The 19,135-nt window shown below is 43.6% G+C and overlaps 1 protein-coding gene across 2 annotated transcripts in view; it reads left to right on the top strand.

Moving 5' to 3' along the window:
* The first annotated feature begins 1,098 nt into the window (after positions 1-1,098).
* The window catches only part of GLRA1 (glycine receptor alpha 1), an 88,768-nt gene continuing 70,731 nt past the window's right edge, over positions 1,099-19,135 (top strand). Inside the window, exon 1 of one of the 2 annotated variants that reach the window (XM_072756790.1) lies at positions 1,099-2,206. In XM_072756790.1, coding sequence (XP_072612891.1) covers positions 2,151-2,206 — 56 coding nt within the window. In that variant the 5' untranslated portion in view covers positions 1,099-2,150. The remainder of the gene's footprint in view (positions 2,207-19,135) is intronic. The other variant, XM_026010585.2, reaches the window with a different exon arrangement.

Genomic DNA, 19,135 nt, shown 5'->3' on the forward strand with positions numbered 1-19,135 from the left:
GCAAAATTTCCTTTTCAGTCACTACTCAGAATCTCATGGAAATTCTAAGCAGCCCATCACTGTTCCAGTGTGTAGATGCCAGTAAAAGAGAGTAATGTGGGGTGTGTCATAACAGTGGCATGGTGGTTGGAGGTGAAGGATCCCTGCTGGTAGGAGGCTGGTGAACAAAGCTTTCCAGACTTCTCTGGAGAGAAGGCCTAGGCCTGGAGACAGCTGAGCTGTTAAGAACTATACTGGGAGAACTAACCTCCAAAACCTCAAAAGAAGGAGTTCCTAACACTGCTGAGAAAGAGGAAAGGGTGGTCCGGCTCAGTAAGCTGGGAGGGAGAGACCTGAGAGTTCCAGCCAGTTCAAATCAGTCAGAAAATCCTGCAGAGGCTATTAATCCACTAAAGTCTGGTAGCTTGGAGAAAATCTGATTAACTCCACCTCCCCAGCTGGGCTCTAGAGTGAAATGTATAGCTGGTTTCTGAGACTCAAATAAGGGGGGAAACAGAAGCAGGATGCTGGGGAGAGTAGGAATGGTTAAGTACTGGATACCTGTGTGTACAGCTTGGCTCAATCATTATTAGGGAACAGGACATAGATCTCTTAGGCTCTGTTGCCCCAGCTTGTGACATGTAAGTAAAACTGTCTCCTGTCCAGTCGGAAGAGGGCATATCTTCCTTATCTCCCCAAAGGGTGCCAGCAGTGAGGCCAGGACTGCTCCCTCTTGACCCTGGACAATGCTCAAGGAATTTCTCCTGCATTTTCTTGTTGCAGTGGCCCAGGGGAAGAGGAGGAGACTTTTATGGACCAGACTTCTTGAAACCTCTCCTTTACCTCTGTACCAAATATTACAACTTCAGAGCTTTAAAGAAACTCAGGGATCTGGTTCAATTCTTCCCTTTTGAGATGATACACTGAGCCCCGAGGCAGATTTGAACTGGGACCTGTGGTGTTTGTTTTACTTACATACAACTACATAATTTAAATATCGAGGCAATATTTTGAGACCTCAAGAGATTAACTTCATAATCTCACCCACCCCACTGCCCGCTTGCAAAGGGGAGGAGAGACGCGGATCTCATCCAGCACTTCAAGCGTTAAACTCAACCCAGAGTCTAATACGCGATTGGCCAAACACTGAGAAAAGATCTGGTTTTCGCAGGCGCGGGCCAATGAGCACCTCGAGTGGGAGGGTTTGAAGATACTAAGGAGTTTTTCCCCCCTTTTTTCCCTCTCCACCCCCCTCCCATCGGCCTTCACCCGCCACCCCCCCTTCTAACCCCCATGCCGCCAGTTTGTTAAATTAATGCAGTAAGAAAGTCTGAAGATCTGAAGGAGTCCTGGCCAAAGGAAGATGGGCGAGCTCAGAAAATCGAGATGCATCTGAAGCCTTGGGCTCCTGAGCCCCGCGGGGTCGCCATGGACCCCGGCAGCCCCTGAAACTTGCCCTGAGCTCTCTCACGCCTGCAGCCCCGAGCAATGGGACACCTTTCCTGCAGCGATCATAACTTATTCGGCGGGGACCAGAGAACAGGGATCGCAAGACGACAGCAGACCGGCACGCAGGCAGGGGAACGAGATTCCGGGACTCGGTCGCGATGCGCCAGCCTGGCACATTCTCCGGGATTTAACTGAAGGCAGCACCGTCAATCGCTTGCCCTCGCCCCTATAACCCCCTCAGGCCAGCCCAGGGGCATAAAGCCCAGCTCTCGCTACCCAAGATGCTCGCCCAACCTAACGGTCCGAGGCCAGCGCTCTGATCGCCACAGAAGATTTTTTTTTTCTTGCATGGACCTGGCCGTTTAAACAGAAAAACAGGGGTAAAAAAGAAAATATACCCACCCCCAAACGTGCCTCCCCAGCGCCGCAGGAAGCCAACAGACAAGCTGGAGTTTAACAAACAGCAATACTCTTCGCGCTCCTGAAAAGCAGGGCTGGACGCTCTCCGTGGTGCTGAAACGCTTCGCGGCTGCCTCTGTCCGTGGTACCTACAGCCTCCTCGTTCCAATTTCCCCCGGGGCTCTTCCTCCGCACCCCTGTTCTCCACCTCCCCTTAGCATCTGGATTATTTTTTCAATAGCGCTCGCTGGTTTTGTTAAGTGCCAATCTGAAACATTTTTGCCCCCATAACTCCTGGACTACAAAGCACAAGGACCTGAAAAATGTACAGCTTCAATACTCTCCGACTCTACCTTTGGGAGACCATTGTATTCTTCAGGTATGCAATTTTCTACTGACCACATCGCTGTAATGGAAATGGGGGAAAGGAGCACTGAGGCTGACTCTGTCCGTGATCCCCCCATTTGGGGGGAGGGGGCTGTTGTATACCGCTGCAATCGGGTCCTTCCATCCCCCGCCCCCCCCACCCCACCCCGCCCTCAGGGTGTCTGGCTTGTGCGTGGAGAGGTCTGAGACAGTCTCTGCTCTGGCATCTGTTTGCCTGTTTTTTGTGATTTGTTTGTCCTTCCACCTGCTATACCCCCGTCCCATCCCTGGCCCCCAGCCCCTCTGCATATTGGCTCTCACTGGGCTGAGGACTTTAAGGGGAAGCTTTAGGAGTTACTCAGTTTAATTAGGACTGCATTCTCTCTAACCGCAGTGCCGAAAACCTCAGCTCTCCCGTCTGGGAGCCAAGTGACAACTAGCGGTGACGGGGAAGGTTGCACTCGAACTCGCTGGACACAGAACATTTTATTTTCTCTCCTTTTTTGTTGTTGTTTTCTTTTTCTGCGGTGGGGACGGGGCAGGGGGGAGAGTTGCTGAGGTTTACTGCTTGGAAACAATAGTGTTAGGACCTTAGGTTGTAAAGCCCTGAACTTGGGTGCATCTACTTAGGAACAGATCCTGGGAAACATTTCCCTTTTGAAACTTTGACTCCCTCCTCTCACCCACTCACCTTTCCAAACTCTACTTTGTTAGCTGAAGATCCTGAACTGATGGACGATTCTTGTTTGTTTTGTTTAATTTATATCTGTTCCTTAGTCTGCAGCTGAGTTCCCTCACCCATTATCTCCCAGGTTAAAATTTTCTACCTACAGACTTAGCATTCTATGTTAGTACAAGTGAAAAGTGAAAAATCACCTTTTCGGGAAGCATTGAAATAGATAGTCCTTTTGTAAGTGGGTGAATCAGCCATCATCAGAGATGGTTATGATAAATTCCATTTATATGAATTGAAAAAAAAATGTTTCTTCTTCCATGACCCGCAGGGATCATTAATCTTTCTCATTTTAGATACCTGACTCTCATGTTTTACCATGGCATTATATTAACAGCCATTTGAAAAAAAATACTCTAGGTTATTTTTAAAAATAAGTAACCATCAAATATTATTCTCTCCCATCATAAACCAGCAACTATTTCTTGGTTTTCCTTTTAACATTATAGAGAATTCTGCATATGAATTGTTGATTTGATTAACCTGTCGGTTGCTTTATTAAATGAATGACACCTCTCTCAGACCCCAGGTTGTAAGGGTCTATATATGAATCACTCTTCATGTCTTTCTCTTGAGATGAAGAAAAGACCCCCCTCCTTCCCTGAGATACCCAGCGCTAGAGCTTCTAATCTCCAGTTCAAATAATTCTTTGATAGGCCATAGTCCTCCCACAGCTCAGAATGCAAATAGTCAGGGACTAAGATAAAATGAAAAAAGTGCAACAATCCAGGGCCCTGTGAATTGGAGTGAAATGTAGCTACTTTATGGGGGAAAGGGCAAGAAGTATCCTCTCAACAATATCAAATCCTTTCTCCCTTCTATACATATAGCACTGTAAAATGATGTGGATGTGGGGTACTTGGTAACATTTGTATGCAAATTGATTCTCTGTTTGGCTTACCGAGACAGAACTGAACCAGAAAGATTAAAGAGCAAATTAATAGGACCAAGCACATCACCCACCCCATGCACACATCGGATTCCTTTTTTCTTGATGAACAACAGTATGCTTGATTTTCTTCTCTCCGACATTGTCTTTCACAAAAGAGAGACACTGTCTAAAAGGTTTGCATTGTAATCATTTTCATAATGTGATGAATCCACCGTGTTAATTCTTTAAGTAAACTGGTGGTGGCCCGTCAAGAAGCCTCACTCTACATCTCCTTCCTCTACGTGTGTCAAGGCATATCTAAGCTACAATGTGTATGGGATTCTGTGTTTATAAGGAAAGAAGAGTCATGACTCTGGAGAGCTGGGAAGGGGTTGGCACTACTGCACTTTCAAAATATAGGAATGGCTACATCATCTGAGGAGTAAATGTTGTTTCAGAAATGTTCTGAAACATAAAATAATAAAACTAGCAATTGAACTAGAGAAATACCCTTAGCAATTTTTCAGAGAGATGGGGGAAAAAAGGTTAAAAGGAGGAAAAGTATTGTCTTTGTGTAATTGGTACTTTCATTTCTAACTCTCTCATTTTTTAAATTTTAGGTGAAAATACAGAAGCACTAAAATCTGGGGACTCAATAGAATTGTATGTGGGGGTAAACAGAGATAGGCAGCTCCCTAGCAGGTTCCATGTGAATAACTCTTTCTCCCCCAAGGGACAGGTACCTGTGTTGGAATAAGCCAGTCCAAGCATCTTAGGCACCCAGGTACTCCTCAGATTAAATGATGCCAGCTGCTCACCTTGTTGGGGAAGTCTAGGGGCTAGAAAAGGAAAGGCCATCAATAACAGAAGTACCGCTGGCTCAGTACATAACCAGCAAAATGGCAATAATGATGGTAAAACAAAATAACAATCAAAGTGAGCCAGAAATATCAGATGGTGCCAACACAGAACAAATTGAGGCCTTTAGACAGAACTCAGGGGAGAGAGATATAGGGTACTGGGAGGCACACAGCATTGCAGTGCTCATCAACTATGACCCCATAAGTAAAATGAGGTGATTTGGCTGAAGTTCCTGCTCTGGTATTTTAAAAGCCTATGGTTCTAAAATTCCATGAGTGACATTCTAGGATTCAATAACCTAAATTTTGTCTCTTTATTTTCAGTTGGAGATGAGGCTTTATATCCAGACTAGTCAAAAATAATAGGCAAAGATATGTTTTGTTTTGTTTTGTTTTTTATGGTAGAAGCACATTCCTTTCAAACCTCCTTTCAAGCCAAAGGGAACTTGCTTTGATTCCCAGAGCCCTTCCAGTGGCTTATGGCTGGAAGGGACCAGGAAGACCCCAACATTTTTTTATCTTCTATTCAAATAGACTCATAGCATATAACATGTTTCTCAGTCTCAGCACTATCGACATTTTGAACTGGATAATCTTTATTAGGAGGGCTGTCCTGCACAGTGTAAGGTGTTTAGCAGTACCATAGCCCCAGTGGCACTCCTGCCCCCGCATCATGACAATCAAAAATGTCTACGGACATTGCCAAAAATCCTGCGGTGAGGGTTGGGGTGCAAAAATTATCTGCAGTTGAGAACCACTGGTATAGAATGACCAAATATTTAATCTGCTGTTCTGATATACTAATTATAATGAGGAAAAAAGTCTAGTTTCCTTGAGAAAATGCCCCTTATGAAACACACAAAGCACCCCAATGAAGCAAAAAGGGACCTAGCTTATGCTTGCAAAGGGAATAAAGGTATAGGAGATGAACTAAGTCTAATAGATGGGTAGTTTTCCCAAAAGATGATCAGCTTTTCTTTATGTGCCACTTCCATCTGCCACCCCAGTAGATGCTTCTTTGCACAGGGTTTTGTGCTGAATATGGCACTCATTTACTAAGAAAGGTCACCAAAACCTTGAAGGAAAGATGTCTCTATTCACACTAGGGTCAAAAGGAACATGGAAAAAATATTGTTTCATATCTTGTTCCTGGAAAACCACCAAGTTGAAGGGTGAATGAGTCTTCCTTTGAGGTGGCCTGTCTGGTTTCTCAGTCTCCACGCTGGCCAAGAGGGGCAGATAACCATCTCGATCTTTCCTCCTGGTAGCATAACTGTATTTTCCCTCAAATCTTACCCACTGTATTGTGGGCCCTGCAAAAAGTATCTAAGAGCTTCTGAAATGGGCCAAGGATTTTCTCCTAAGGAAAGAAGTTTCTTGGGCAAGTTTGCACCAGGGCCAATCAAAATGTCAGTCTACCCTCTTCTGGGAGCTTAGGAATGTTGAGTAAGAGAAAAGAAAACATCAAGTCTTTTATTCCCAAAGGACAGTTTAGACAAGGACCCAAGGCTGGTAAATAGAATTATGAATTGACACATAGCTTCTGCATATTTGCAAAACTGGTAATGACCTATTGGGGGATATTTAGGAAATTTATTCTTGAGACCAACTTGTTAGGAAAGAGGTTGCAAACATGTGGTGCGGTGGAGAGAGCAGTTAGGCTATGATTTGAAAACCACCTCTCCCCTTCTAAAGTGAGCTCTGCTCCTATCCTGCAGCATGGCTTTGACAAGTCTCTTTGCATCATGGGAACTCAATTTGCTCACCAATCAACTCAAATGACTGATTCCAGCACCTTTAAGTGCCCTCCAATCTGGGGTAAGGTCTTTATAAAAGACAGAGGCCCGTACCCACAAAGGCTCAAACTGGATTTGCCTCAGTGCCGGCACTGCCTTCTTTTCTTCACCAGGCATTTATTTATCATGTATGTATGCACCTGGTCCAAAGCTAGGCACTCTGCAGAGGGGACAAAGGTAACAGATGCCACAGTCCTTGTTCTTGCAGAGAGGAGAGACACTGCTCCCTTTAAAGCTACATTAAAAGCCTTTTTCCTCCTTCAGAAGGCCCATAGAGCTCCTCTCTAGACAGCCTGTGTACGCGTCCTGCGACAGCATCACATTTATGTGGGCGTCATTAACTTTATTTCCTTCATCAGCTGGCAGAAGCCAGAATGATTTTTAAGATGGATGGCACTGTCTCCCGCCTGGCCATCTTGATGCTATTCTGCAGGTTTTCTGCTGCTTTAGGAAAAGCGGCGTTGGCCCAAAGGGCATGACACCTGGGATCCAGAATTTAGCCAGTGGCATGACCTTGAGAGGGTTCCATGACCTTTCTGGCCCTCAGTTTCCCCAGCTGTAAAATGAAAGGAATCAACAAATCGCTCTCCAAAATCATTTTTAACTGTGCCAGTTAAGGATTATCTTCTTCCAATATCCTCCATGACAGAAGTTTTGCTTATAAATATTGTGGCATATTTCAACAGTTATAAGAAATAGCAATGTTGCATCATATTCAGGCTCAAAAGTCTGAAAGAATTGAGGACCTCATTAAGCAACTTCACTCTGGAGGGTTATCCCACTCTAGATACAATTATTGAAAAATCGCATAAATATGTCCGTTTCCCCAGGAAGTGCTTTGGATGATGAAAAAACAGGGTGCTTGATTTAGTATCCCCATAGATCCAAAGAGTGGCATAAGAAAGAGACCAAAAACTTCTCTGCTTTCACCAGGGATTTTGTTTGGGTTTCTTCCTCCCCCATAAAATCTGTTTCTAAAATTTTGTTTGCCAAAGCCTATTCGTCATTAACTTATTTTCCTCATCTTTATTAATCAAAGGCATACATAACTGTCAGGAACTCTGAACATTATGGGATAAGCGACGTCACTACCCTGAGTTGACCTAAGAGAAAACAAAAGTAGAGACATGTGATGCTTTTTAGTGACTCCATAGAGCTTTGTCAGAAGTAAATATGCAATTTGTTAGAGTCTCTGAAATGTTTAAAATGAATTCTGAATCCTCATTACTATTTCATGAACCCCCTAGGTATCCAGGGACCCCATTTGGGAAACATTAAATTTGATTTATTCTATATAGCTCCAAGAGAAGAAATGGAGCAAATTGATGGATAATTATTTTAATGTACACACTCACATTCTAGTTCAATGTAATTTGGAAATTAATGACGGATCTGTCAAATGGTGCAATGGGCTACCTCGGTGGTAGTAAGGGTCCCTGTCACTGGAGGTATGAAAGCAGAGAAATCCACCTCCCAGGAAGAATGTAGAAGAAATTCAAGCTGCTTTTGTAGATTGAGATTTATAATTTTCTGCATTAAAGTCAATAAATGCAGGTCAGAGACAAATCTTCACAATACTTCTATTCCCTCCTTTCCTGACCCCCAAATTACGATCCTATCTTTGTAAGCTCTCTGGTTGTGCCACAAACACACATTCACTCAAATCATTTCCTTCTTCAAAATGGATTGGTGATGAATAAATTGGGAAATGATCGCGCACACACACACGATGCAACAAAGGATTATTAAAAGGAAATCACCTGGTTATGTAAGAGGCGGGTTTTAAGAAATGAGAAGGACCTCAGAATAAGAACATATCAGAGCCAGAAAGACCACTAGGTAGTGCACCGGTCTGCAGACAAGTCCATGGGCACGGTGGCCTGTATGGCTGAAGGTCTTTCAACCCTGAACTCCAGCCGTCCCTCCTGAACCAAGCCTCTGTTAAGCCTAACACACAACTGAAAACACCATAGGGCCAGCCAGCAAATTCATTCAGAAAGCACATTGGAAGGGAACAATACCCGGGGATGCTGAGGAGAGGGGCTTATCCACACAGGGCCTATGCTTTGTAACGTAAGCCCTGATGGGGGGTGCTGAGGCCCCAAAGCTTTTGAAACTCCTTATAAAAGAGCCCTTTGTGGTTTTCTGAAGTTGATATTGTCCGAGTCTCCCGAGGCTAATTCAGTGCAATTAGATTACCACTCTCTGCCTTTAGATTCGGCTGTTTTTCAGTGTCCGTTGCTAAATGAGTTTACCGTCTTAACAGGGAGCTGCTGACAGTCATTAATCCCAGCCGTGAAATGGGCAGCGTTCTCTCTTGCCTCGCATACTGGGGAACCCACAGGCACCTAGGCTATAAGCCTTTGCTCCCTTCATGGCAAAGTCCTCAATTTCCCACCCGTTCACCCTGAGAGAATCACACGTTCCTTCTGAGCGTTTTAAGTACCAATAGAATCAGGGAGACTTAAGGCAGTTCTATAATTCAATAGCTCTCAAATCTAGCTGTGAGGGGCTTGTCAAACATCTAGTTTCCTGCCACCATACTAGACTACTGAATCAGAATCTCTCAGGAGGGGGACCCAGAAACTCATAATGTTAGCAAGAGTCTCTAAATCAGTGCTTTTTTAAACTTCAGTATGAACCACTTGAGAACCTCATTTAGCTGCTGATTCGTCAAGGGTAGGGCCTGAGAGTCTGCTTTTCTAACAGTTCCCAGGTGATGCTGATGCTTCCATGGACCAAAGGTTTCAATAGTAGGGCTCTAAATGATTCTGGCTGGGGACCCCTGACATAGATCAACCCTTCTATTTTGCAGATGAGGAGAGAACAAATGACTTCCTTAAGGTTATAGAGTGAAATAGCAGAGCTCCCCAAGTCCTACATAATTATATTCATCCCCAAACTTATCGCCCTGCGTGTCATCTCTCAGGGCTGTGTGCCCTCAACTCTACCACTGCACTTTCTTCGTTTGGCACTCTCACACACTGTCCTCCCTCATGAACACAGACACACACCACAAGAAGGGTTCCTCAGAGAGCTATCCCCATTCTCAAACTGAGGGCCTGGGCCATAAGGTCCTAGTACAAGAGCTCTCATTTACACAGCTGGGAATTCCTGTCATGATGTTGGATAAAGAGAAGGGGCACCTGAGGACCAGGCTTTGAATCCCAGCCGCAGGGGGTCCTAAGACACAGAAGTGAGAATCTACTGGAATTGATGGAGGAGGTAGACCAAGGTGATCAGAAGGAGATCTGTGGTTTCTCGCTCCAGGGGTAACCTCACTGACCAGCACCCCTGCACACATGCACCAACATAACTAGAGTATTGTTTAGGACTCCCAGATGTTCAGAAGCTGTTGCCCCATGCTACCACCTGTCTAACCTCAGGACCACATCCTTCCTTCTTCTCTGCCTTCTTAGACTTTTTATCCTTTCCACAAAGCACATTATTATCTTATTCATCAAAAAAAAGTAACTGCTATGATCTTCGGCCTTTGAGAGCTGCGTGTTTATTGCTATGTGCTCAGTTCTGCAACATTGCTCAGATCTAGAGAAAGGCGGCACAGCCGCAGCAACCCTGGCTGCCAGGCAGACTTGCAGCACTCTCTTACAAGAGCACTTGACAGTTGGCTGAGTGTTTCGCACTCACAATCCCATGGTAGCATCCCAGTCACCTTAAAAAATAAATACAAGACAGTGGTTACTATCCCCATTTAGAGTTGAGAAAACTGAGATTTGGAAAAGTGACTTGCCTAAGAATATATATATATATATATGTATATATATATATATATATATATACATATATATATATATACACACACACACACATACACACACACATACACACACACATACACACACACGTGTATATACACATATATATAAAATTCCTAAAGCTGCAGACCAATGAGCTGGTACAGTTCTAAGGCTAATAGCCCCACCTTCTGCCAGTGGGCCACAGTGGGAGGATGGAAAGAAGCCTACAAGAGAAGAGCTGGGAATTTCCATCAGGCCTTTAGTTTGACAGCCATATTCCTCTGATTCTTAGCCAGATAGGTATTTCTTTCTCTGTTCCTGATCATTTTTAATGATACAATATATGAACACATTCCTTTTTAAAAATCTAATACTAGACTTCAACCTAAGAATCCCTTTTGATAGGCTCTCCAGGTCTGTCCCAGCTTTTGTTTCTTTAAGGGGTGTTGTACTTGATAATTTTTATTCATATATGTATGTGTATATGGATACATACATACATGTGTACAACTATTGAAATATATATCTTATTATTTTGAGGAATCATATTGCCTATATAATTCTGCAATTCGTTTTGTCCACATATCACCATGTCTTGGGAAGCTTTACCTGTTGAGGCATATAGCTCCACCTCATTCTTTTAACTATTGCAGAGCATTTAATGTTATGTATATCCCATTGTTTTCCAGCCATCCCCCTAGTGATGGGTATTTATACTTTCTTCTAAATTTTCCACTGCCATCAGTGCTGCAATAATCTCAGTGTACCAACATCTTTGTGAACACATGTGATGTTTTTCCAGGCAGATAACAAGAACAAGAAATGAAATTGCTAGGGCACAGAGTATGTGCATCTTTTATGCGAATAGATACTGCAGGCTAATGTTCCTTTCTTCCCAAATCTTCCCTTCTTCCTTCCTCATGATGCTCCCTCTCAAGCTGGGCTGCAACAAAGCACTGATAATAGTTGTTACTATTTATTGAATATTTATTGAAAGCCAGGTCCTGTGCTCACAACATCATGTGCTTCATCTCATAACCCTACAAAAATCCTCAGACATAAGTGCTATTATATTCCCTTTTACAGTTGATAAAACTGAAGCATAAAGAGGTTACGTAATTTGCCCAAGGTAAGACAACCAGTAAGAGGCAAAGTCGGGATTCAAAACTAGGCTAACTCCAGAAAACATTCTCTTAGTCATTGCACTGATATTATTACTCCAAGAATGAACTAAGGAGGAGGAAAGAGAGGACCGAACCGGATGAAGACAAAGGTAGCAAAGACATTAATTTCCCTCTCTAGATAACCGAGGGCTCATCTCTTTCAGATGGTTCCAGATAATCATAAAGTTAATGTACATCTATAATCATATGTGAGTTTTCAATCTCCACCCTTCTCATAAGAGGGGAATGGCACTAACTCCCACCCCCATCACAGAGGGACGTGGCAAGGGCTCTAAGGGCACACAGGTCACTACAATACCTTTCTTCTTCATCTGCCTTGCCTTATGAACTAAAGTGCTTAATTGAAAGAGCTGTTGAGGGTTCTGTAAGACAATTTCTGCCTAGGCTGGGAGGCTGAGAAGAAAGGCAGCATAATCTGTGGCCCACATGTTTGTTTGTTTGTTTTTGTTTTTTGTTTTTTTTTTTCAAATTTTTTTAGAGAGAGAGAGAGAGTGTATGTGAGCAGGGGCAGGGAGGGGCAGAGGGAGAGAGAGAGTCATAAGCAGGCTCCACACTCAGCAGAGAGCCTGGCTTGGGGCTCAATCTTATGACCCTGAGATCATGACCTGAACCAAAATCAAAAGCCGGATGCTTAGTCAACTGAGACATGAAGGAGCCCCTAAGAATCTTCTTAATTGTCAGTCCTTAGTCCTCAGACCAAAGCCTTGCTTCCTAATCCACAAACACACAAGACTGAGAATACTCAGTTTCCCTTTATCTCCAATCTCCAGGGAAGGAGGTTGGAGAGGCAGCCCAAGCTCCAGCATTGGAGGTCTCACCATAGGCTCCAGATTTGCCATTCCCAAAGCATGGACAAGGGCTTCTCAGAACATCTCTAGTCTGGGAAACCACGCCTGGGCCAGATAAGGATGGCAGGAGCAGAATGGGGACAGGAAGCAAGGACTAGGCCATAGGCCAGCTCTCCTTGTAATCATGAGCGGCACTCCAGGCCTGGTTTGTGGGAAGCCCGAACATTGCTCTCTCACACATCCATTTTCAAGAGCTCTCTGAGTGACACCAGAGACTTCTCCAAGTGTATCCATAGCAGGTCTGCTTCTAATAGAAGAAAAAATACAATAAAAACAAAGTCTCCTATTATCGACTCTTGAAATAAACTTGCTGGTTTGTTTACATTATAAGCATTACAGGTTTGTTATAAAATATTTAAACCACATAGGGAAATATGATTAAAACTAAAATCCACAGAAGTCTTACCCCCTGGGGTAAATCACTTAACAGTTTGATATTCAGCATTCAAGATGATTTTAATAACATAATGACAAAAACATGAGTGCTTACTATGTGCCTGACATCTTTCTAAAAGCTGAATTGGTATTAAGCCATGTAGGCTTCAGAGCACTCCTATAAAGCATTGTTCATTCATAGTATAGATGAGGTTACAGATGAGGAAACAGAGAGGTTAAATAATTTTCCTAGGGTTACCCACCATGGAAATGGCAATGCTGGATTGAAATCCAAGCAGTCTGGCTTCAGATGGACTTTAACCGCCATGTTACTCTAGTGAGCCATTTCTATTTTACAAAAATGAAATTATACTAAACACCATGTTCTGCAACTTCCTTTTTTCATTCACTAATACGTTGCCAGTGTGCATACAGATTTACCTCATTCCTTTCTGCATTTGTGCTGCCCTTTGCTGAGCCTGCCAAGTTTTAGTAGGACACAACTCTGCCTTTCACCGTATAGCTTCCACCTCCATGTCCAACTCTTTTCCTTCACACAAACCAAATTCCAGCCCAAACTGAGCTTCTCATTGGTCTCTGCAGTATGCCTGTTATTCCCATCCTTATACTGTCCTCATACTGTTCCCTATCCCTCCATAGATCTAGGGGAAAAAAAACTCTCCCTCTTTTTGCCCTGAAAGCCATACCAACCAGCTCTGAATTCTAGTTAATTTGACTTTGAATCCTGCCTCTGTCACTTCCTTGCTGTATGATCTTGGCAGTGCACTCAACCTTTCTGAAGCTTCCAGTTTCTCATCTTAAAAACTAAAGATAAGAACTTCACCAATAGATCAATGAAGTTATCTTTCATGCACTTTTTCCACACTGCACATAAGCCCTTAACGAATGGCAATTCCTTCTCCACATCTCTGAGATCCCATCCATGCCTCAAGGTCCAGCTCTAGCCTCACTTCCTCTGTGAGGCAGCCCCTGGACCACCATCGCCCAACTGGCCATAGACTCTCTTTCCTAAGTCCCCTTGGAGATGTAGGCATGACCCTTAGCACTCAGGTTACTCACAGTGGCCTTCTGTGTATTTGAGTGCCCTTCTAACTTCCCTATTGGACTGTAAGCCCTTAAAAGTCTAGAAACTTAATGAATTTTGTGGGACATGTGGAAGGACAACAAGAAGATAAAAACACACCCTCTGGTGCTTCCCAGAGTTTTCAACTTGTTCTATTCCTTCCTCATACATAGCATTGTCCCTGTGGTTCATGTATATCAGGTTTCAGTGCTTGTTGAATTGAATTGCTTGGTCCCCACATGCCTGTTCCCAGAATCTTCTTTTTGGCTCTGTAGAAGTCCAAGACCGGAAGGCTTCCAACCAGCCAACCCCAAAGCACTCCTATGTCTCACTGTGACCCCTTTTTGCTCCAAGACATGAGTCACAGTGACAGTGAGCAGGACATGGCAGCTCAGCCCAGGCTCAGTAGCCATTGCAGTGAGTTGCTCAGCTTTATCCTTGCCATCTAGATGAACGTGTTCAAACCCTAGGCCTTTCAAAACATCTGAGCCAATACAGATCAAGCTGCTTCCCACCATGACCCAGGTCTGCAGAAAGGCCCCTTCCATAGGGACAAGACAAACTTCCTAAAATCATTTTCAATTATGCAGAAAGCGTGAACTTCATCACAGATAGTTTACTTGGTGTGACCTAAAACATTTAGCAGAAAAGAAAAACTCTTGACAGGAGCCGAGAAAAGACTGCATCACATCTAGAGAGAAGGGGCTTGGAGAATTCCGTTGAATAGGCCTTGGAACATAAAAAGCTAGGCTTCCGGGATCCCTGGGTGGCACAGCAGTTTAGCGCCTGCCTTTGGCCCAGGGCACGATCCTGGAGACCTGGGATCGAATCCCACGTCGGGCTCCCGGTGCATGGAGCCTGCTTCTCCCTCTGCCTATGTCTCTGCCTCTCTCTCTCTTTGTGTGTGACTATCATAAATAAATAAAAATTTAAAAATAAAAAAAATCTAGGCTTCCTGGAAAAGAGGGTGACAAGATTCAATAAAAGGTGTAACCCCCATGTTGCCTCAAAATCAAACATCCTGGAGATGAGAACAAGATTTTCCTTCCCCTGCAATTCCTGCTCTAAGTTTGTAGCTGAGTCTCAGTTTTTCCATCCCTATAGTAAGACTGGACTATGTAAAGACTATGGGTCTTTCCATCTGTCATTGCATAATTCTTAAATTAAGTTGTCTCAGAGAAGACCCAGCAGTTAAAAACTCTTATGAATCAGTCAGACATATTCTGGAATCCTGGTTATACCACTTGATACCTGTATGTCCTGGACAGAGATTATTTTTAAGATTCCTAAGCCTCAGTTTCCCTCATCTGTAAAATGGCAATGATTAGTATCCACTCCCCCACACCTAAAAAAAATCATCCTAAGGATTAAATGGGAGATGGTATATAGGGTGTTAGCCATACATGTGTCACACAGAGACCACGCAAAGCAGGAAAGCCATGATGACTATTATTACTGAAAGGGAATAGGTGCAGAGCATTGTGAGAACATAAAGAGGAGTCTGATTAACTCTACCTAGAGGTGGGGAGACAGCACAAAGTTGAAGGAGTCGGGACACTTAAATTGGGCCACAAAGAATGACTAATTCACCAGGTGGCAGCAAGTGCCAAGAGAGAATATTGCAGGCAGAGGGAGAAGGCTTGCAGAACAGACAAGCAGGAGGATGGGGAGCTCAAGGACACTGCGAGGGCCAGCCATCTACTGTCACCAGACTCAGCCCAGTCCTGCTCCATCCTGTTCCCTCCCAAGGGGCCTTTTATCAACTGGAATCCCCAGCTGAGAGTGGGCAATTTGCTCATGATCCCAAAAATATTTCTTGAAGTCCTACTATAAGCCAGAATTGTTCTAAGTTCTGGGGACAGATACAGTGATGAACAGAACAGATGTAGTCTCTGCTCTCATGCAGCTTAACTTCCAGAGGGGTCTACAAACAAACAACTTGAGAAACTATAGATTTTCAGGTCATGAGCACAACTACAACCTGAGTAAATCAGATAATGGGACAGAGAATAGTCTACTGGAATCCACCCCAGGCTGCCTATACTTGCACATGCAAACACCAACTCCCTTAGACTTATATCATGCAGGGAACACCTGAGTGGCTCAGTCCACTAAGCACGCAACTCTTTATTTTGGCTCTGATCATGATCTCAGGGTCACGAGATGGAGCCCTGTGTCAGGCTCCATGCTCAGTGCTCAGTAGGGAATCTTCTTGAGATTCTCTCCCTCCCTCTCCCTCTGTCCTTCACCCTACTGTGTTCTCTTTCTCTCTCTAAAATAAATAAAATCTTTAAAAAGAAAGACATATCATAGGGAGATGGGCAGGTGAGGAAAGCCCTTTTCTTTTTACTGATGAGGAAACTGAAACTCTGAGAGGAGCAATGATTCATCCAAAATCTCAAGGCCAATAAGTTCCACAGGCAGGTGACCTCATTCCATGCAGAAAAGTCAAAAATATCCAGGACAAAAGATTAAAATGGAGGGGGAGCGTGGAGAGCAAGTAGCAAAACAGTATGTACAGTAAGATCCCATTTTTATTTTTTTAATGTTTTATTGTTCTCGTATAGGGAAAAAGAAGTCTAGAGAAATGGACCCAAAACTGTTTATAGTTGTTATTATCTCTTGAGAATGAGACTATGGGGGAATTTTATTTCCTACATTAAATATTTTGGTAATGCTTGAATGTTTTACAATATATATTACTTTTGAAAGCTGAAAAAATAGATTTTGTCAAAAGAGGTTGTCAGAGAGCATGGGAACACAATCAAACTTGGAGCCCAAGCCCTGGTACTTGGAGTACCAGGTAGGGGAAAAAAGACATTTGGAGTGGTCTGAACCAGTGCCCAGTTGATTGGTTTCTCCAAATGAAAATGAGCCTAGAGGCAAAGACTGTTTGGTGTGTTTGGAGGAATTTTCTGAGCAAATGGAAGTTTCTTCCCCCCCTCCAACCCCCCCCCCCTGTATCACTGTGCTAGAAGTAAGATGTCATTGAAAAATGAGAAGCCAGAGTTATGTTATAGACTTGAGCTTCAGAACAAGTGATGGATGCAACATATTTTCATCAGGATACTGAAGCCCTACCCAATTCTTTTTGTAATTTCATAAAATCCTCCTGGTCATTTAAAAAAAAAAAAACTTAGAGATGGAAAGAATTAACTGACCCAATCCTTTCAATTCCCAGGGAGGAACAGAAGCCAGAGGGAAAGAGATTTGTCTAAAGTCCACCGTGAATTAATGCCCAGCCCAGACAAGGACTGAGGACTCTATGTCTCTTCTCACTAAGACATTTTCCCCTTAAACCTAAAGATTGTTCCACTGATAGTGTGCAAGACAAATTTCAATGGTACAGGATAATTTTCTTTAATTTTACTTATCATGAATTTTCTTTTACTAGGTACTAGAATTTAGCAATTTCATTGTAATGCTAGTAGTTTTTGTTAAGCTAAGAAATAAAATTAAGGGTAAATATCAGTGAGGGTGACAGAACATGAGAGACTCCTAACTCTGGGAAATGAACAAGGGGTAGTGGAAAGGGAGGTGGGCAGGGAGAAGGGGTGACTAGGTGACGGGCACTGAGAGGGGCACTTGACGGGATGAGCATTGGGTGTTATACTATATGTTGGCAAATCAAACTCCAATAAAAAAATGTACAAAAAATAAAATTTTAAAAAAACATTATGAATTGGGCAAAACTTGTCATACAATATGTGGGCAATTTGAGTTTAAAGTATGCTGGACTCTACCATTTCATCTTTGACACTGCCATTGGGGTAGATGGAAAACATCAGAAAGAGTGAAACTCAGTGCTGAGCAATGCCTAACTATATCATTAAATCTCAAACAGCTTCTCAGTGTGAGTCATGGACATGGGCTGCTAAATGAATTCAAATAGCTGGAGGAAAGAAGGCATGTTTGGGTAAAAAGTGGTGCATTCAGCAGACAGAGCACAGTGGGGACAAGGTTACCAGCAAGTATCTATTGAAACTGTATTCATAGTTTTCTGTTCCCTTCTCATGTTCTAACATCTAGGACTCCCAAACCTTTGTCTTATGAACAGAAATTCCTCTAAATGATGTTTGGGTTTTTTTTTTAAGATTTTGTTTACTTATTCATGAGAGACAGAGAGAGAAAGAGAGAAACAGAGACACAGGCAGAGGGAGAGCAGGCTCCATGCAGGGAGCCCAATGTGGGACTTGATCCCAGGACTCCAGGATCACGCCCTGGGCTGAAGGCAGGTGCTAAACCACTGAGACATCCAGGGATCCCATAAACGGTGTTTATAATATTATCAAATAACATGTATTTAGAGTCTACTATATGCCAGGAACTTTTCTGAAAGCTCCATATGCATTAACTTTTTAATCTGTAAGGCCACTCTATGAAGTAGGTATCATTACCACCCCCATTTTGTGCATGAGTACGCCAAAGCAGTGATTCTATCAATCTGGGACACCTTGAGGCCAATCCAGTCCAAAGTCTTCATATGCAGAAAGAGATTGGACAAAACTCTCCAGAGGTGTGTTGGGGCAGAGTGGAGGAAAGGGAGTCTCCGAAGAAGAAAACTGAGAGCAGGGATGTGCAGCCCACATCCCTTATTTCCTGCCTATTCTGTTGCGCACATCCCTTATTTCCTGCCTATTCTGTTGCTCAAGAGAGTGGTCATCTCTCTTCTTTTAACTTTCAGTGCCTCACCCCCATTCATAGCCTTTCCCAGTTAGGAAAGGAGGTGGGGAGAACTTGATGAAACAGTTCCCTCAGTCCCGCCACCCAAAGTCCTAATTTCCTTTCCATCTGTCACCATGGATTCATGAAGAGACAAAAGAGAATAAGAAATAATGTGGGGGGAAAAGGGGAGACAAGCAGAGTTAATCAAGAGGGAAGAATCTCGCCCAGGTTCAACCAACACCATCCTGGGTGAGTCTCGCCCGCCTCTGGACCCCAGTATTCTCCTCTGTAAGTGGATGAGTGGACTGGACTAGCTGACTTTAAAGATCTCTCTCAGCTCCCTCATTCTAGGATTCAGAAACAAATGAAGGAAAAGGAGGAAGGTAGAAAACTAGAGGGGAAGAAGGGAAGGAAAGAGGCAAATGCTAAGGAGGAATGATGAAAGGGGGAGGAAACAAGGGAAGAAAAACAAGAGGCATTTCCCAAATTAGTTGGAGTCTGCCTTCTTGTTGAAAGAGAAGAAAGGACTCTCGTATCAAGAATTATAGCAATAAAAGCTTTATCCTCAGGCAGTCAGCTCCAATGCCTCACCCCCGTGGGAGCCATGGCTGGGCAGGGGAGGGCCAGGGCAGATGTCTGAAGAATAGGACCCTGAAGCAGCCCAGGGAGGCAAATGGGAGGGGTGGGTGCCTGGTTCTCAGGTCTAAGAAGGAGGGCAGCCCCTCCTCCTCTGGGCCTGACAATGGACAACAATGATTAGCATATTCC

The sequence above is a fragment of the Vulpes vulpes genome, chromosome 4, assembly GCF_048418805.1.
Source record: "Vulpes vulpes isolate BD-2025 chromosome 4, VulVul3, whole genome shotgun sequence".
Lineage (NCBI taxonomy): Eukaryota > Metazoa > Chordata > Mammalia > Carnivora > Canidae > Vulpes > Vulpes vulpes.